General features: G+C 66.8%; 1 protein-coding gene across 3 annotated transcripts in view; it reads left to right on the top strand.

The window, feature by feature from the left end:
- The window catches only part of ADGRB1 (adhesion G protein-coupled receptor B1), a gene marked incomplete at its 5' end in the record, with an annotated part of 69,231 nt that extends 55,981 nt beyond the window's left edge, over positions 1-13,250 (top strand). For 2 of the 3 annotated variants that reach the window (XM_082674873.1, XM_082674872.1), the window contains 7 exons: positions 3,034-3,205; positions 6,115-6,210; positions 7,840-7,879; positions 10,277-10,965; positions 12,145-12,180; positions 12,363-12,473; positions 13,031-13,250. In XM_082674873.1, coding sequence (XP_082530999.1) covers positions 3,034-3,205; positions 6,115-6,210; positions 7,840-7,879; positions 10,277-10,965; positions 12,145-12,180; positions 12,363-12,473; positions 13,031-13,228 — 1,342 coding nt within the window. In that variant the 3' untranslated portion in view covers positions 13,229-13,250. Of the gene's footprint in view, positions 1-3,033; positions 3,206-6,114; positions 6,211-7,839; positions 7,895-10,276; positions 10,966-12,144; positions 12,181-12,362; positions 12,474-13,030 lie in introns of all 3 variants that reach the window. The other variant, XM_082674871.1, reaches the window with a different exon arrangement.
- Positions 13,251-14,173: the final 923 nt, after the last annotated feature.

Raw genomic sequence — 14,173 nt, 5'->3', positions numbered from 1 at the left:
CCCTGCCCCCACCCCTCCCCGGCCAGGCTCCCCCCGTCCATCCTCCGGGGCCTCGCGGTATCAGACTGACCGGAGGGCAGGGAGCCGGGCCAGGCCTCGGGCCGCGAGAACACGGTCAGCTGGTGGCCGTCATCAGCGTGTGGTCACGCTGGGGTCGCAGCGCTCTGCATGAGTGTGCAGGGGTGCGGCGTGTGTGCGTGTGCGTGTCGGTCACGAATTTGAATGGGAGCGCGAGAGGCAGGCGTGACCTTGGAAACAGGACGTGCTGGGGCAGCTGGCTTGTTCGCTGAGCCCGGGCCGCCACCAGGGGTCTGTGAGCAGGGCAGGGCCAGTGCGACCTGGGGTCCAGGGTGGATGCCAAATCCGGAGGGACCTTGGCTCAGATGACCCGAGAGTGGTCGTCTTGTCCCCAGACACACAGGTCCCCTGGGACCCTCCTGTTTGCTTCCTGGGATTCAGGGGCCCCGTGGAGAGGGCATTCTGGCCGCGGGGAGCGAGTGAGCAGAGGTGGACACGGTTCCGGGGTGGGGACTTGTCCGGTGGAGCCAGAAACCTCCGGGAGGGCGGGCTGCTCCTCCGTGCTGGGGTCCACGGCCCAGACGCCCTGGGTCTCCTTTGTTACACACGCAGGCCTGTGGGGTGGAGGACACAGCCTCCCAGCGGCCCTGCCCGCCCCCCTGCCCCCATCCACACTCAAAGCCCCTCCCCCAGAGGCATCTGAGTTTCCAAAGGGGGGCGGGTGGTGCAGCTGCCGGGCCTCTCCCCCACCCGCCTCCTGTCCTCCCCAGCAGTCACGCCTGGACCTGCGTGACCCCTCCACAAAGCTCTCTGCAGAAATGTTTCAGAAACTGCAGAGGCTGGGCTGCAAGAATTTGAATAATTTACGGTCCCCAAGCCCCGGCCATCTGCCAGCCTGCTGCAGCATCAGGCAGTAAATGCCAGGCCTCAGGCCCAAGGGAAGATGACTCACGGTGGGATGGGAAGTTTCGGTGGGTGGGGGGGGGGGTCTGCGCCTCTTGCTCAGAACACGAGGAGCCGTGTCCAGGGCTCTGGCTCGAGCAGGCCTGCTTTGGAAGGGAGGAGACAGACTGCAGTGCCCCACCCGCCGTGGTGGGCACACTGAGGCCAGGCTGCCGTCACGGGAAGGCCCCCTTCTCTCAGGCCCTGTGCCAGGTGCGGCACAGCAGGTATGGAGGGGAGAACGCCCGCAGGTGCAGGTACCCCGCCCCGGAGGCCTCCGCCTGGATCGCCTGTCCTCAGTGCCGGGGGGCAGCAGGGCCCTGGAAGGGGAGGCGAGGAGAGCGGTCCGCGGTCTAGTTCTGGGGCCCGTGCTGTGCCCAGGGAAGAGGCGTGGGTGCTTCAGGGTGAGCGGTGGCTCTGGCCTGAGCCGCCGGGCAGGGGCTGGAGAGCTGTCCCCTGAGCTGGGGCAGGCCTTGGGAGGGGCAGGGTTAGAGGCTGCGTCCTGGAGGAGATACGGGGCTGGCCCTGGGACGGGGGACCCGGGTCACAGAGACGAGCTGAGGCGGACGTGGAGGCCCAGGGCCCTGCCTAGGGGCGGGAGGGCAGAAGTTCCCCATGGGGCTGGGCCCCTTGCAGGTCCAGTTGCAGGGGTGACACGGCTTCAGTGGCTGAGCCAGGCTGGAGAGGGTGGAGAAACAGAGTGTACAGTCTGGGGGGGACCTCTGCCCCCGCCCCGGTCAAGGCCCCGCTGGTTTGGGGGTCCTTGACCTGGCCGGATACCAGCCTGTCTCCCCCCAGCCCCGGTGCCCCCAGCTCCTTCCTGGTGGCCTCCCTGAGGTTCTGTCCCACCTGTTCCTGCCTCTCCTTTTGACCAGGGTGATCCATGAGGGAGGAGGGGGTCCCGATGCCCCCCCCCCGGTGATAGTGCCAGGAACGCCGGGAGCCCCTGCAGGCAGTCGCCGGCCCGGGGGGCAGAGCTGACCCTGGCTATGGTCCTCAGGCAGCAGTGGCCCTGAGACTGGTGGTAGCAGCGGGGATAGGGTTGGGGTGGGTCAGGCAGGTTCCCGACACTGTACTTCAGGCATCCTGCGGGTGCGCTTTCTGTCCCCACGCAGCCCCTTGGCTGGCGTAGTGTCCCTGCTGTGCGGACCAGGAGACAGGCTCAGAGTGGCCATGTGTGTAGGCGGTGCAGGGAGGGGCCGACTGCAGAGGGCCATGCCTGCCTTGGGGGTGCTCCTGGAGCACTACTTGGAAGAAGGGGCAAAGGCTTCGGAGCAAAGGCAGGTCCTCCCCTGGGGAGGGCAGAGCAGGGCCCGCCAAGAGGAGGAAGCGCCTGTCGTCTCTGTTCCTGTCTGTCTGTCCGCCCCATGCCCTCCCTGCCTGGCCCTGTCTGTCTGTCATCTGTCTTCTTTCCTCACAGGTTTCTTCCTTCCTTCTCCCTGAGGAGTTCTCTGGTTTCCCCCCACCCCCCACCCCGCTTCTCTCTGTCCAGAGCTCAGAGGCCTCACCAAACGCCCTCCCCTGTGGCCATCTTGCAGTTCTGGCCCTGGACCCCTGGCTGGGGGCCTGAGGGCTCTGGGAGGAGAAACCTCTTCCCCCTTCCCCCAGCTGTCCCCCCTCCCTCCAGTGTGCCTCGCTCCCTGGGGCCTCCTGGACAGTCAGGAACCTTCGTCTTCCAGAGATCTCACCCCCACCCTCACTGTTGCCCAGCCCATTGGGACCACCGTCCTGAGTCCCCAGCCGCCCTGGGAGCCCTCGAGCTGGGGGTGTTGGGGCAGAACTCTGCTCCCCAGGAGAGGCGGCAGCAGGACTGAGTGGGAGAGGGTCTCTAAGGGGATGGGGAGGAGAGGATGCAGCCCAGGGCAGGGAAGGCCCAGTGGGGCCCCAAGGGAGATGTGCCCCAGGTGGGACGGGCAGCCTGGCCCCGGCCCCGGCCCCGGCCCCGGCCCCGGCCCTGGTGAGGGAGTCGGGCTGAGGCCGGGTCCCGGCCTGGGTGGCCCCTCCCAGGGGCACGGCGTGGGTGGCAGGGCCCAGGGCAGCCCTCATGCCGCCCGCCCGCCGCCCCGTCCGCAGGGCCTCTCTGTGGAGCTCCTGCGTGGTGCTGCCGCTGCTGGCGCTGACCTGGATGTCGGCCGTGCTCGCTGTCACCGACCGCCGATCCGCCCTCTTCCAGATCCTCTTTGCCGTCTTTGACTCACTGGAGGGCTTCGTCATCGTGATGGTGCACTGCATCCTGCGGAGAGAGGTGGGCCGACGGGCGGGCAGTCAGCCTTTTCCAGGCGCCACCTCCCCACGTGCTGCAGCGGGAAGGTTCTGGGAGGAGGCCCGCTAGTGGGGAGGGGCTGCTTCCTTGGCCCAGACTCTTCCGCAAGGCTGGACTTGGGCCCAGCACGCGGCCACGGCTGCCAGGGATGGTCACTCATTAAGGTGACAGCTTCTTCTAGAAGATGCCCTGGTGCCCCGCGCTGGCTCAGACCAAGGTAGCGGGTGGGCTCTGTCCTCCCGGGGCCCAGGAGCATGGGAGCCGCCGGAGGTGGGAACAGCTCTTGTGGCACCTGAGACTCCCGTTCTGGCGTTTTCTGGGCTTCTCCAGGAGGTTCAAGAGAAGGTTTTTACCAAACCATCCCGACTGCTCCCTGACCGGTAGCAATGGCTCGGGATGGGCCCCTATGTGAGGCGGGTGGGAATGTGAAAAACCACGCCTCTGGACGTCGGCGCGTGGGAGCCCGCTTCAGGGTCGTGGGGAGAGCAGCGGGGAGCACAGGGCAGCCGAGGGGCATGAGGCCGGAGCGTCCCCGGATGCCAAGGGAGAGTCTGGAGTGGACGACTGGGCATCTGTCTGCTGAGCCAGCGCTGCCCACCCAGCCTCCCCTGCCTGGAACTTCCTGTCCAGGGGGTGGACACCAGGGCCCTGGCCTGGGGGCCTGCACAGCTGAAGATGGGGATGCCACGCTGGGAACAGCTGAGTGTCCCCCCAGCTCACACCTGGGGGAGACGGGCCACCCCTCTCCAGGGGCTCCCATTGCAGGAAAGACAGGAGGAGTGAAGACCTGACGTTTCTCATGTGGAAACGGCGTTTCCACCACCTGCAAATGTCCAGCCGGTCCCGAGCGGCCACTCTCAAGTCCTGAGGGCCTGAGGAGAGTCTCCCCGGGAAAGCCGCGGATCCGCCAGCACTGGAGCCACGGAGACAGCCCAGGAGGAGGCGACCTCACAGACCCACGTTGACGCCCTCGTGCCCCCGGCCCCCGACCTCCTCGCATTAGGGAGTCTCAGGACAGCCCCCCAAAGCAGCTACTGCCTGCTCCCCTTGGACAGACGGGGCGGGAGGGGGGCTGACCCAGGCTCGTGGTTCTCAGCTGCCTCGCTTCTGTGAAGCAAGGCCCACAGCTGGGACGAAAGGACACCCCGAGAACGGAAAGAGAGCCTGTAGGAATTACAAGAGCAGGAATGGAAGTGCTCAGTAGACGGGGCAGACAGGGGCCGTGTCCCTGAAAGGAGGGAAGGTGGAAAACGGAAAGTGATGAGAAGGTGGGGTCGGGTGAAGGAGCCCCGAGCGAGAACAGGAGGTGCAGAGGGAGGGCTTGCCGGGTGCCAGCACGGACGCGGGGGTGTCTGGAGCACCGGGCCGCTCCATCGGGAAACGAGAAGGTGGGGTCGGGATAAAGACCCCAAGCACGCCCGCGGGGGCTGGGCCAGAGGACACGCGGGCCAGACTTCTCTGTCTGCCCTCTGTGAGCTCTAGGGTCCTGTGTGCAGGGGCCACGCTCAGGGGCCCTGCCGCCTGGGCCAGCTCGGCCATGCCGGGGAAGATGGGCCAGGAGGGGCAGACAGAGGCCGGCCCCGGGGGCATGGAGCGTTCCAGCAGGTGGACAAGCAGGGTCCTCGTCTGCGCCAGCAGAGCCTGGATGTCCTGAGGGGGGCAGAGTGGGGACGCTAGGCATCGGGGAACCCCAACTGCTGTTCAGGCCAGCGTAGGACGTGCTCTCACGTCTGCCGTCCCCTGGGTGCAGGCCCACCCCTGCTGGGCGCGTGGCAGGGCTTAGCAGGTGTTTGTCAGCCGGGTCAGCAAGTGCGAGGATGGGAGGAAGGCACACCTGTGGTGGGTTTGCTCTGAGTGTCCGGAGCTCTGAGGCCGGCAAGACCCTGGCCCTGCCTCTGACCAAGTCCCTCACAGCAGCACAGGCTCAGTGGCCGGGGTGAGTGGGACCAAGTCCGGGGGTCCATGGTGGGTCTACTGGGAGCCCTCCTCTCAGCTCTCCCCACCTTCACTCAGGACGCCTCCTCCAGGAAGCCCTCTGTGCTCAGCCCACCCCACCCTCCGTGCTTGAGCAGGCTGCCCCTTCGTTTATTCCCTTTGCTTCCCTCGGTGACCTCTGAAGCATCGGCTCCCTGAGGACGGGCACTTTGCTCACTGCTGCCCCCAGTGCCCGGCGCCTTCCATGGCAGGTGGAGGTGCCGCCCGTGGCTCTTGCCCGCATTGACCGGCAGCGTCCCTGGATACACGGGCCTCCTCCTCCTCCTCTGGCAGCTCCTTTCTGTTGACCAGCTCTGGGCTGGCTGCTTGCGCGGCCCCTCGCTTGGAGCCTCCCTTACCATCCCCTCTGAAAAGTCCGAGGCCGTAATTGTTCATTTCCCTTTGGTGGAGCACGCTGGTCTCAGGGATAAGGGAGTGGGGGCCTGACCCCAGCTTGCCCCGGACATTCAGGGATGTGCAGGTCACGGTGACTCAGGACAGGTCTGGACACCAGGTGACCCACTTAGGCCAACAGTGGGCTCTTAACGGCAGATTCCGGCTAGGAGGGCCTGCAGCGTATTATCAGGGGCCCAGGGCTCCATGGTTTTGAGTTTTCACCCAAAACGGGCATAGAGAGGGTGTCAAAGGTCAGAGGAGAGGCTGGGCCCCAAGGCTGGCTGCTGGCAAGGCTGCCCCGAGCCGCTGTCCCTTTTCCAGCTCGCTGATGAGCCTGTGCTCTTGGGAGCACCCCCTCCCACACTGCAGGCCCTTCCCCACGGCACGTGGGCCCGTGTGCGTCCGGGGGGCAGGGCTGCCCCTCGCTGAAATGCTGCCCTGGTGGGACTCAGCCTCCCCTTCCTGCCGTCGCGGTCGCGGGGGGCGGGCTGCCCATTGACCGCCTCTGCTCTGCTCCGCAGGTCCAGGACGCTGTGAAGTGCCGCGTGGTGGATCGCCAGGAGGAGGGCAACGGGGACTCGGGGGGCTCCTTCCAGAATGGCCACGCCCAGCTCATGGTAGGGCTCGGGGCCGGGACGCAGGCTGCCCCTGCTTGGCACCCCCACTGGGCGTCTCCACCAGGCCCCAGCAGCCCAATTAGGAGGACCTCCAAGCCCAGTTTAAGGTTGGGGAAACGGAGGCTCGCCGAGGTGAAGTCCCCAGTCCAGGGTTTGAGGATGGGCAGGGTCCAGGTGACGAGGGATCTGGGCGGGGCTGGCGTCCACCCAAGCTTACCCCCTGGTACCAGCTGTGCCCTTTGGCCAGACGCCACTCTCTGGGTGTCCGGCCCTCATCTCGGCTCCTGCCCCACTCGGTACGTCTTCCAGACTTCTCATTGCGCTCCACCCGGGACGGGCCCTAGCCTGTCCACTCACTCCCCACCCCACCATGGCCTCGTCCTCAACCAGATCCTCTAAGGACCTGACTCCCTGGTCTTCTGGCATTACACACACTGTCCAGCCCCAGGCACTGCACACCCTTGTCTGTTCCTGCTGCCCACTTTGTAGGTGTCACCTCCTCCAGGCAGCCCTCCCTGACCCCCATCAGGCCACCTGTTCAGACGTTGGTAACGTGCTGGGGGAATTCCCTGTGCTGTCATTGATGCCTGCGGCCCGCTGGGTGCCCCCTGACAGGTGGGAGGTGCTCCTTCGGTCTTTAGGTTGCTGGCCACCTCATGACAGTTGTGAGGGTCACAGGCAGGGCCTTGGCAGAAGCCGGCAGCCAGGCTCAGGGAGGCGTTTTCAAGGGTGAGGCGGGGGCCCACGGTGGGAGGAAGCCAGGTTCTGGACCTCCTGACACTTCTCCTGGCCTGATCCCTGACCTCTGGGCAAAGATCTTGTGATCTTCCCGACAACCTGACGTCTGCGTTTGCCAGGAAGGAACTTCCAGGCTTGACTGAGGGCCCCACCATCCCCTGAGGCCCCACAGTCCCTGGAGAAGGCCACCTTCCAGCCTGGGGTGGCCCGAGCTGGGCTCCCCGACCGGCCGAGCTCCCTGAGGGCGGGGCCGAGGCCACCCGCTTCCGCCTCCCCCAGCTCCTAGCCTGGGACGGGGCAGGTGCTGGAGCAGGCACTACAGCCACTGCCCCAGGGGCAGCTGGTCCCACCCTGGCACTGGACACTTGCGTCCCAACCCCACTCTGCCTCTGCTGGGCCAGCTGGTCTCCATTTCCTCGTCCCCAGGTCTGTGGTGAGGACCAAAGGGGTGATGTGGGACAGGCCCCCCCTCCTGGCACATCAGTGGGTGGTGGTGGCCTGGGCAGCAGGGCCTCTGGCGTGGGGCCCTCTGTGTGCCCCGTCCCATTGGAGGGACTCGAGGCCAAGGGCATGAGTGAGCTCTGCCTAATCCACGAATGCACTGGAGGGAGCGCGTGCTCACACGTGCGTGCACGTTCACACGCCCACAGCTGTGCACACGCGGCGCACGGGGCTTCGCTGTGGGTGAACACGTCAGCCCGTGGGCACCCTCGGCCCTCAGGAGCGTGCGCGCGCGCGCCCACACACGGCATCATACGCGCCGCTCCGAGGCGTGGCTGCAGCTCCAGGGCGGCCCTTGCCCGCAGCCCACAGACAGCGCGGTGTGCGGGGCAGCAGCCCAGCCCTGCCCACTCGCCTTCGGACTCACTCTGCCCCGTCTCTGCCTTGCAGACCGACTTCGAGAAGGATGTGGATCTGGCCTGTAGATCAGGTGAGCGCCTGACAGGTGAGAGCGACAGGTGGCCCTTCCCCGGGCCCCCTGCCTTTTCTTTTCTCCGTGCGTCTGTCTGCTTGTCTGTCCTCATCCCACCCCCGCCAACCACCTCCATGCCTCCCATCCCCCAGCCGCTCCCCTGAGGCTGCCGGCAGGTCTGTGGGGGCAGGAGCAGAAGACTGTCCTGGGGCTCAGGCCTGGCAGGTGCGCGGCACGTCCAGTGGTGGTGGAGCCCTTAGCGCTGGAAGGAACCACCTGGGGCCTCCCCCGCCCCAGCCCTGGCCCTCTCCTCTCCCTCAGCACGCCCCAGCCCTCAGCCCACCAGCCTCCTTGTAGGGACAGTGAGGCTGGGCCAGCTCTGTGAGTCCCGGAGCTGCCCTGCCCCCTGCCCCGCCTCCCCCACCCTGCCTGCCCTCCCTCAAGGGCCCATGTTCTGTGTTGCCTCCTTTTCTTCACTGTTACTCCAGCCATGGAAGAGGGTTTGGTCGAGCTTTCAGATTGGGGGCCGTTAGTGGAAGCAGGAGGAGAGCAGTGAGAAGGACCCGCTGCTGAGCCCCAGGCTAGCCATGAGCTTCTTGGAAGAAAGTGCAAAAAGGGAATCAACCGCCTAATAGCAGGAAGCTGGCAGGCGTCGTTTCTTATGAGTCAGGCGTTTGCGGCAGAGGAAGGCCGTGTCTGGGGCTGCGGACGACTAGCTGGTTTTGGCGTTTGCGGCAGTGGAACGCCGTGTCTGGGGCTGCGGACGACTAGCTGGTTTTGGCGTTTGCGGCAGTGGAACGCCGTGTCTGGGGCTGCGGACGACTAGCTGGTTTTGGCGTTTGCGGCAGTGGAACGCCGTGTCTGGGGCTGCGGACGACTAGCTGGTTTTGGCGTTTGCGGCAGAGGAAGGCCGTGTCTGGGGCTGCGGACGACTAGCTGGTTTTGGCGTTTGCGGCAGTGGAAGGCCGTGTCTGGGGCTGCGGACGACTAGCTGGTTTTGGCGTTTGCGGCAGTGGAAGGCCGTGTCTGGGGCTGTGGACGACTAGCTGGTTTGGGTTCCTCTGCTCTGTCAGATATTTGTGGAGCATCTTTCCTAGAGATAGCCATGGGGAGGGGCTTACAGCCCTGGGTGGGGAGTGTCTGCTGCTGCCAGGTGGACCCCAGGAAGCCTTCGTTGAGGAGGTGACCTCTGGCTTGGGCTGGACAGGAGGTGAACAGAGCATCCTTCCTGCCCCATCTTAGTCTTGTGTGCTCCAGCCAACCTCCCTGAGAGGAGAGGTGACCCCAAGACTTAGGGGCCTTTGGGGGCTTGGGCACAGCCCTTTGTAGTACCGGCCTCTCTGAGCCTCCAGTTCCTCCGTCATTAGTAACATGGCCCAGCCTGGCCCTTGGGCTCGAGAGGAGTGAGCGGCCTGCAGCTGTGGGTGGGTGGTGCTGGGTGGAGAGAAGGCAGGGACCGGCACGGGGCAGCTGGGGGCCCCGGCGAGCGCACAGGAGGCCTCCTGCAGCTGGATCTGAGCAGGGAAGGCCCACGGGGCTCGACACTGGCTCCGACTTAGACAGCCGGCAGGAAGGGACACACAAGGGAGAGGCAGCGAGGGAGGGAGCCTTTTCTGACCCTGACCCTGACCCTGACGCGAGGGGTGGGAAGCAGGTTTGGCAGGGAAGATGGTAGGTTCGTTGGGCCACGGGGACTGGGGGCAGAGCAGGACTGCAGACCTGGGTGCTGGTGTTGGCATCCGGAGGGTGGAGAAGAGAAGGGGCCCGAGACCTCTGGCCATCGGGGAGGCGGAGGAGGAGGACCAGGGCGGGCAAGTGACCAGCGGCCTGGGCAGCTCGGAGGGTGTGTGCTGAGGAGGTGGGCCGCGGGGAGCAGCTGGTGAGCTCTGGAGGCCGGGCGAGGGTGTGACGTGGGGGCCTGTCCACCCAGCAGTGCCAGCGTGAGAGGGTTTCCAGAGGATCAGCCCCGAGTGGGCTGTGGACTGCAGCTCTGGGCCCTCTGTGGGCCAGTGCAGGCTGCACTGACTGGCAGGGGCGAGCCGGGCGGTTGGCAAGCCTGAGCCCAGGTCGGAGGTCCAGGCAGCCTGGTCCCCACTGCTGAACAGAAGAGAGGCTGGCCCCTGGGAACGGCTGTCCCGCCCACAGTGAGGGGCTGGGTCCCCACACTTCCAGGTGGCTCGGGCCGCCTCTCACTTGCCCTTCCCAGCTACTGCGGGTGGAGGTCGTCTGTCCTCTTGTGGATTGTGGAGAGGACAGAGAGGCGCCCCTGCGTCCCAGCCTTGTTTGAAAGGACAGAGAAGCTGCGGCAGCACCGAGCACAGGGCGGGTGCCCAGAGCTGCCAGCAGGTCAGACCCAGCGGGACCCGGAGCCCCTCCGCCTCCGGCCGCCCTGACCCCCCTCGCCTGTCCCTACAGTGCTGAACAAAGACATTGCAGCCTGCCGCACCGCCACCATCACGGGCACGCTCAAGCGGCCATCTGTGCCCGAGGAAGAGAAGCTGAAGCTAGCCCACGCCAAGGCGCCCCCCAACTTCAACAGCCTGCCGGCCAACGTGTCCAAGCTGCACCTGCACGGCTCGCCCCGCTGCCCGGGCGGCCCGCTGCCCGACTTCCCCAACCACTCGCTGACCCTCAAGAAGGACAGGGTGCCCAAGTCGTCCTTTGTCGGCGATGGGGACATCTTCAAGAAGCTGGACTCGGAGCTGAGCCGAGCCCAGGAGAAGGCCCTGGACACGAGCTACGTGATCCTGCCCACGGCGACAGCCGTGCTGCGGCCCAAGCCCCAGGAGGAGCCCAAGTACAGCATCCACATCGACCAGATGCCCCAGACGCGCCTCATCCACCTCAACATGGCGCCCGACGCCGGCCTCCCCGCCCGCAGCCCGCCCTCCCGCCAGCCCCCCGAGGCGCCCCCCACCCAGCCCCCCCCGCCCCCGCCCCCGCCGCCCCCGCCCCCTCAGCAGCCCCTGCCCCCGCCCCCCGCCCTGGAGTCAGCGCCCCCCAGCCTGGGGGAGGCTGGGGACCCCGCTGCCCACCCGGGGCCCAGCACGGGGGCCGGGACGAAGAATGAGAACGTCTCCACCTTGTCCGCGAGCTCCCTGGAGGTAAGGGCAGCCTTGGGGGCTAGTGGACAAGGGACAGGTGCGTTGTGGGCACTGCGGGTTTGGGCGGTGGCTCCACAGGTGGGGCTGGCAGCCACCCTCAAGGAGCCCAGGCCTGGGAAGCCCGGGGGCCGGCATCACCCCTGTTGGAATGAGTCCTGTTGGCAGGAAGGGAACCTGAGGCCTGTGTAGGGGAGGACTTGCCTCCCCCCTCCCCTCCCCCTCCCCTTCCCCTTCCCCATCCCTTCCCCATCCCTTCCCTTCCCCTTCCCCTTCCCCTTCCCCTGCGGGCGAGTGGCAGGGCTCTGCCTGGAGGGGGCAGCATCTACCTGTTCTCCAGCCACGCTCCCCGCACCGCCGGGCCTGCTGGGCCACCGTGACTGGGAGCTTGCGCCTGTGCTGAAATGGCCACTTGTCAGGTGGTCGCCCTCGGTGGTGGTCTCACCCATCACTTAAGGGCTCGAGAGCTTTCGGCCTGGACACTGAGCTACACTTGAAGCGGCTTGAGTCTAGTTCCTTCCATGGCTGGGCACTCAGCGGCAGCAAGGCTCCCTTAGACCAACCTAAAACCTGCAGTTGACCCCCGAGCCCTGCTCAGCCTGTAGGACAGGGGCTCGGAGACGGCGGGGTGGGGAGCAGCCAGGCCCAGCACCCTCGGGGAGCCCCACCCTCCCCAGGCTGGGCTCCCACTTCCTGGCTCATGGCCTCTGGTGAATGCAGCCCCGGGTACCAGTTCTGTGGCCGGCCAGCAGTGCCACGGCCCTCTGTCCAGGTCTCCTTGTGCCTGGGAGCGTGTCCTGGGCCGCCTGAGCTGGACACCCTTGCCCAGCCCTGGCACTGGCCTCAGGGTGGCACAGAAGGTGAATGAGGGTTCGCCCACAGGGTGCCCCTGCCTTCTGGGTCCTTGGGCTTCTGTTTCCTTACGTCCAGTGGCCCTTCTTTCTATCCACCCTCTTCCTCCAGGGCCCCCGGCTGGGCTCCCGGTGTCTCCGGGCAGGGCTGGCCTGCAGGGGGCTTGGGCACTGAGACCGATAGCTTCAGTGTACTCAGAGGTGTGTCTGCCAGGACCAAGGGTGGGCGGGGGTGAGGGGGCCCTGGCCTCCCTCATCCTCAGGCAGGAGCTTGTGGGCTGGGGGATTTGGGGAACTGCTTGCGAGCGTGCACGAACCCTTCTCCCCACAGCGGCGGAAATCGCGCTATGCGGAACTGGACTTCGAGGTGGGTCCTGGTGTGCCCTGTCCGGATTACCTGGGCCCAGGCCTTCCAACAGGCAGGGAGGGGCTGGGGAGGAGGACCCTGCCCTGACGGGGAGGCCAGTCCCCAGGAGCCTACGCTGGGCGGGGGCGGGGCAGGGCAGCCTCTCTCCTGGCTCAGGACCGCCGCCCCTCCTCCCCCTGCAGAAAATCATGCACACCCGGAAGCGGCACCAGGACATGTTCCAGGACCTGAACCGGAAGTTGCAGCACGCCGCGGAGAAGGACAAGGATGCGCCGCTGGGCCCGGACAGCAAGGTCTGGAGGGCGGGGCTGAGGGTGGGGAGGGGTGGGGGGCAGGGTCTCAGGGGCGGAGCCTGGGCGGGGCTGTGGGACAGCCCTTAGGTAAGCTCTTCTCTCCTTTCTCCGGCCCTACTTCGTTCATTCATTTGTTCCTTCACTCAACCCTTCCCAAGGACTGGCCTGACCCAGCCCATGCTAGACCCTAGAGGGACAGGGCAGGTGGATGGGTCTGTCCCAGGGGCCATCTAGAAGCTGGGTTGTGGCTGGGCTGGGGGAGCCTGGGTAAGCTGGACTCAGAGCCAAGCGAGGGGTGCTGGGTGGGAGGCGGCCTCCAGCTGCCCTTCCCTGCAGGCCAGCCCGACTCACCCAACGGCAGGGGTCGCGACCCTCGCGCGGTCCAGGAAAGGCTCTGCGCCTGCGCTCACCCGTCCGTGCCGGGGTCTCCTTGCCGCCCGCACCTACCTGTCTGGTCCCTTCCTCACTATTCGCCTTCTTTTCTCCACTCCCCATCTGTTCTGCTCTGTGTCTCTACGTCGCGGCCCTCACCCCCTCCGCTGCCCACCGGCCAGCAGCCAGAAAAGCAGCAGACGCCCAACAAGCGGCCCTGGGAGAGTCTCCGAAAAGCGCACGGGCCCCCCGCCTGGGTGAAGAAAGAGCTGGAGCCGCTGCCGCCATCACCGCTAGAGCTGCGGAGCGTGGAGTGGGAGAAGTCAGGCGCCACCATCCCGCTGGTGGGTCAGGACATCATTGACCTCCAGACCGAGGTCTGAGCGGGCGGGCGGCGGCCACGCACCGGGCCACGGAGGAGGGATGCTGCTCTGCCCGCTCCTGCCACAGGACGGGCACAGACACGCTCACGGGCGGCGGGCAAGACCCGCGCCCCGGCCTCAGGGCGCTCGGACGGCGGCCAGGCAGAGGCCCGCAGTGCTGAGACCAGAGCCAGACGGGACAGGAGGCGGCGGCTCCGGTGGGCACAGGGCTCCAGAGGCCCAAAGGTGCCTCAGACTCTGCCCTCCTCCGGCCCAGCCCCGGCGGGCGGGCAGGCCGCTGTGGACAATGGCCAGGCCGGGTGCGGCCAGCATCCCTGGGGTGCCCACCTGAGCTGCTGCAGCAGAGGACCAGCCTGCTTGGCCTGGCCAGCCTGGCACCGTTTTTTAGACCCCCCCACCCCTCGGGAAGCAGCCAGCCCCCCCGCACCCTTCCAGGGCCCAGGGGCCCCTCCCCAGACCCAGGCGGAGAGCACAGCCCTCCCACCTACACCACCCCAGGGGCAGGACCAGAAGCCCACTCCGGGAAGAAGCAGGGGTGGGGAATCTATTTTTTCTCTCCTTTTCTTTTCTTCAATAAAAAGAATTAAAAACCCACGTCCTCACTGTGTGGCCCTCCTCTGTCCAGCACGCAAGCCAGCACCCTGGCGGGCTGGGGGTGGTCTTTGCTGACCTCGGTCCCTGGGTCTGGGGGGGCTGGGGAGGCCTAGTGGGCACTGCGCCCCGCCTGCGGTCAGGCCCATTTCTGAGCCTGAGCTCTGAAATGCTCGCCAAGAGTGCAAGTGCGGGATCCCACCTCTCCTCCGTGCTTCCAGCAGGGGGCAGCCGGAGCCGCTGCAGGGAGCTGGCTGGAGAACTTCCAGGCTTGGGGGTGGAGGGCGGCTATGCAGATCCCCTCCCCTCAGGCTGTGCACCCCGCCCCGGGAAGCCAGACAGAACCCCTGGGCT

Source organism: Grampus griseus (assembly GCF_964374135.1).
Source record: "Grampus griseus genome assembly, chromosome: 17".
Taxonomy (NCBI): domain Eukaryota; kingdom Metazoa; phylum Chordata; class Mammalia; order Artiodactyla; family Delphinidae; genus Grampus; species Grampus griseus.
This window is presented reverse-complemented; position numbering and strand designations above follow the sequence as displayed.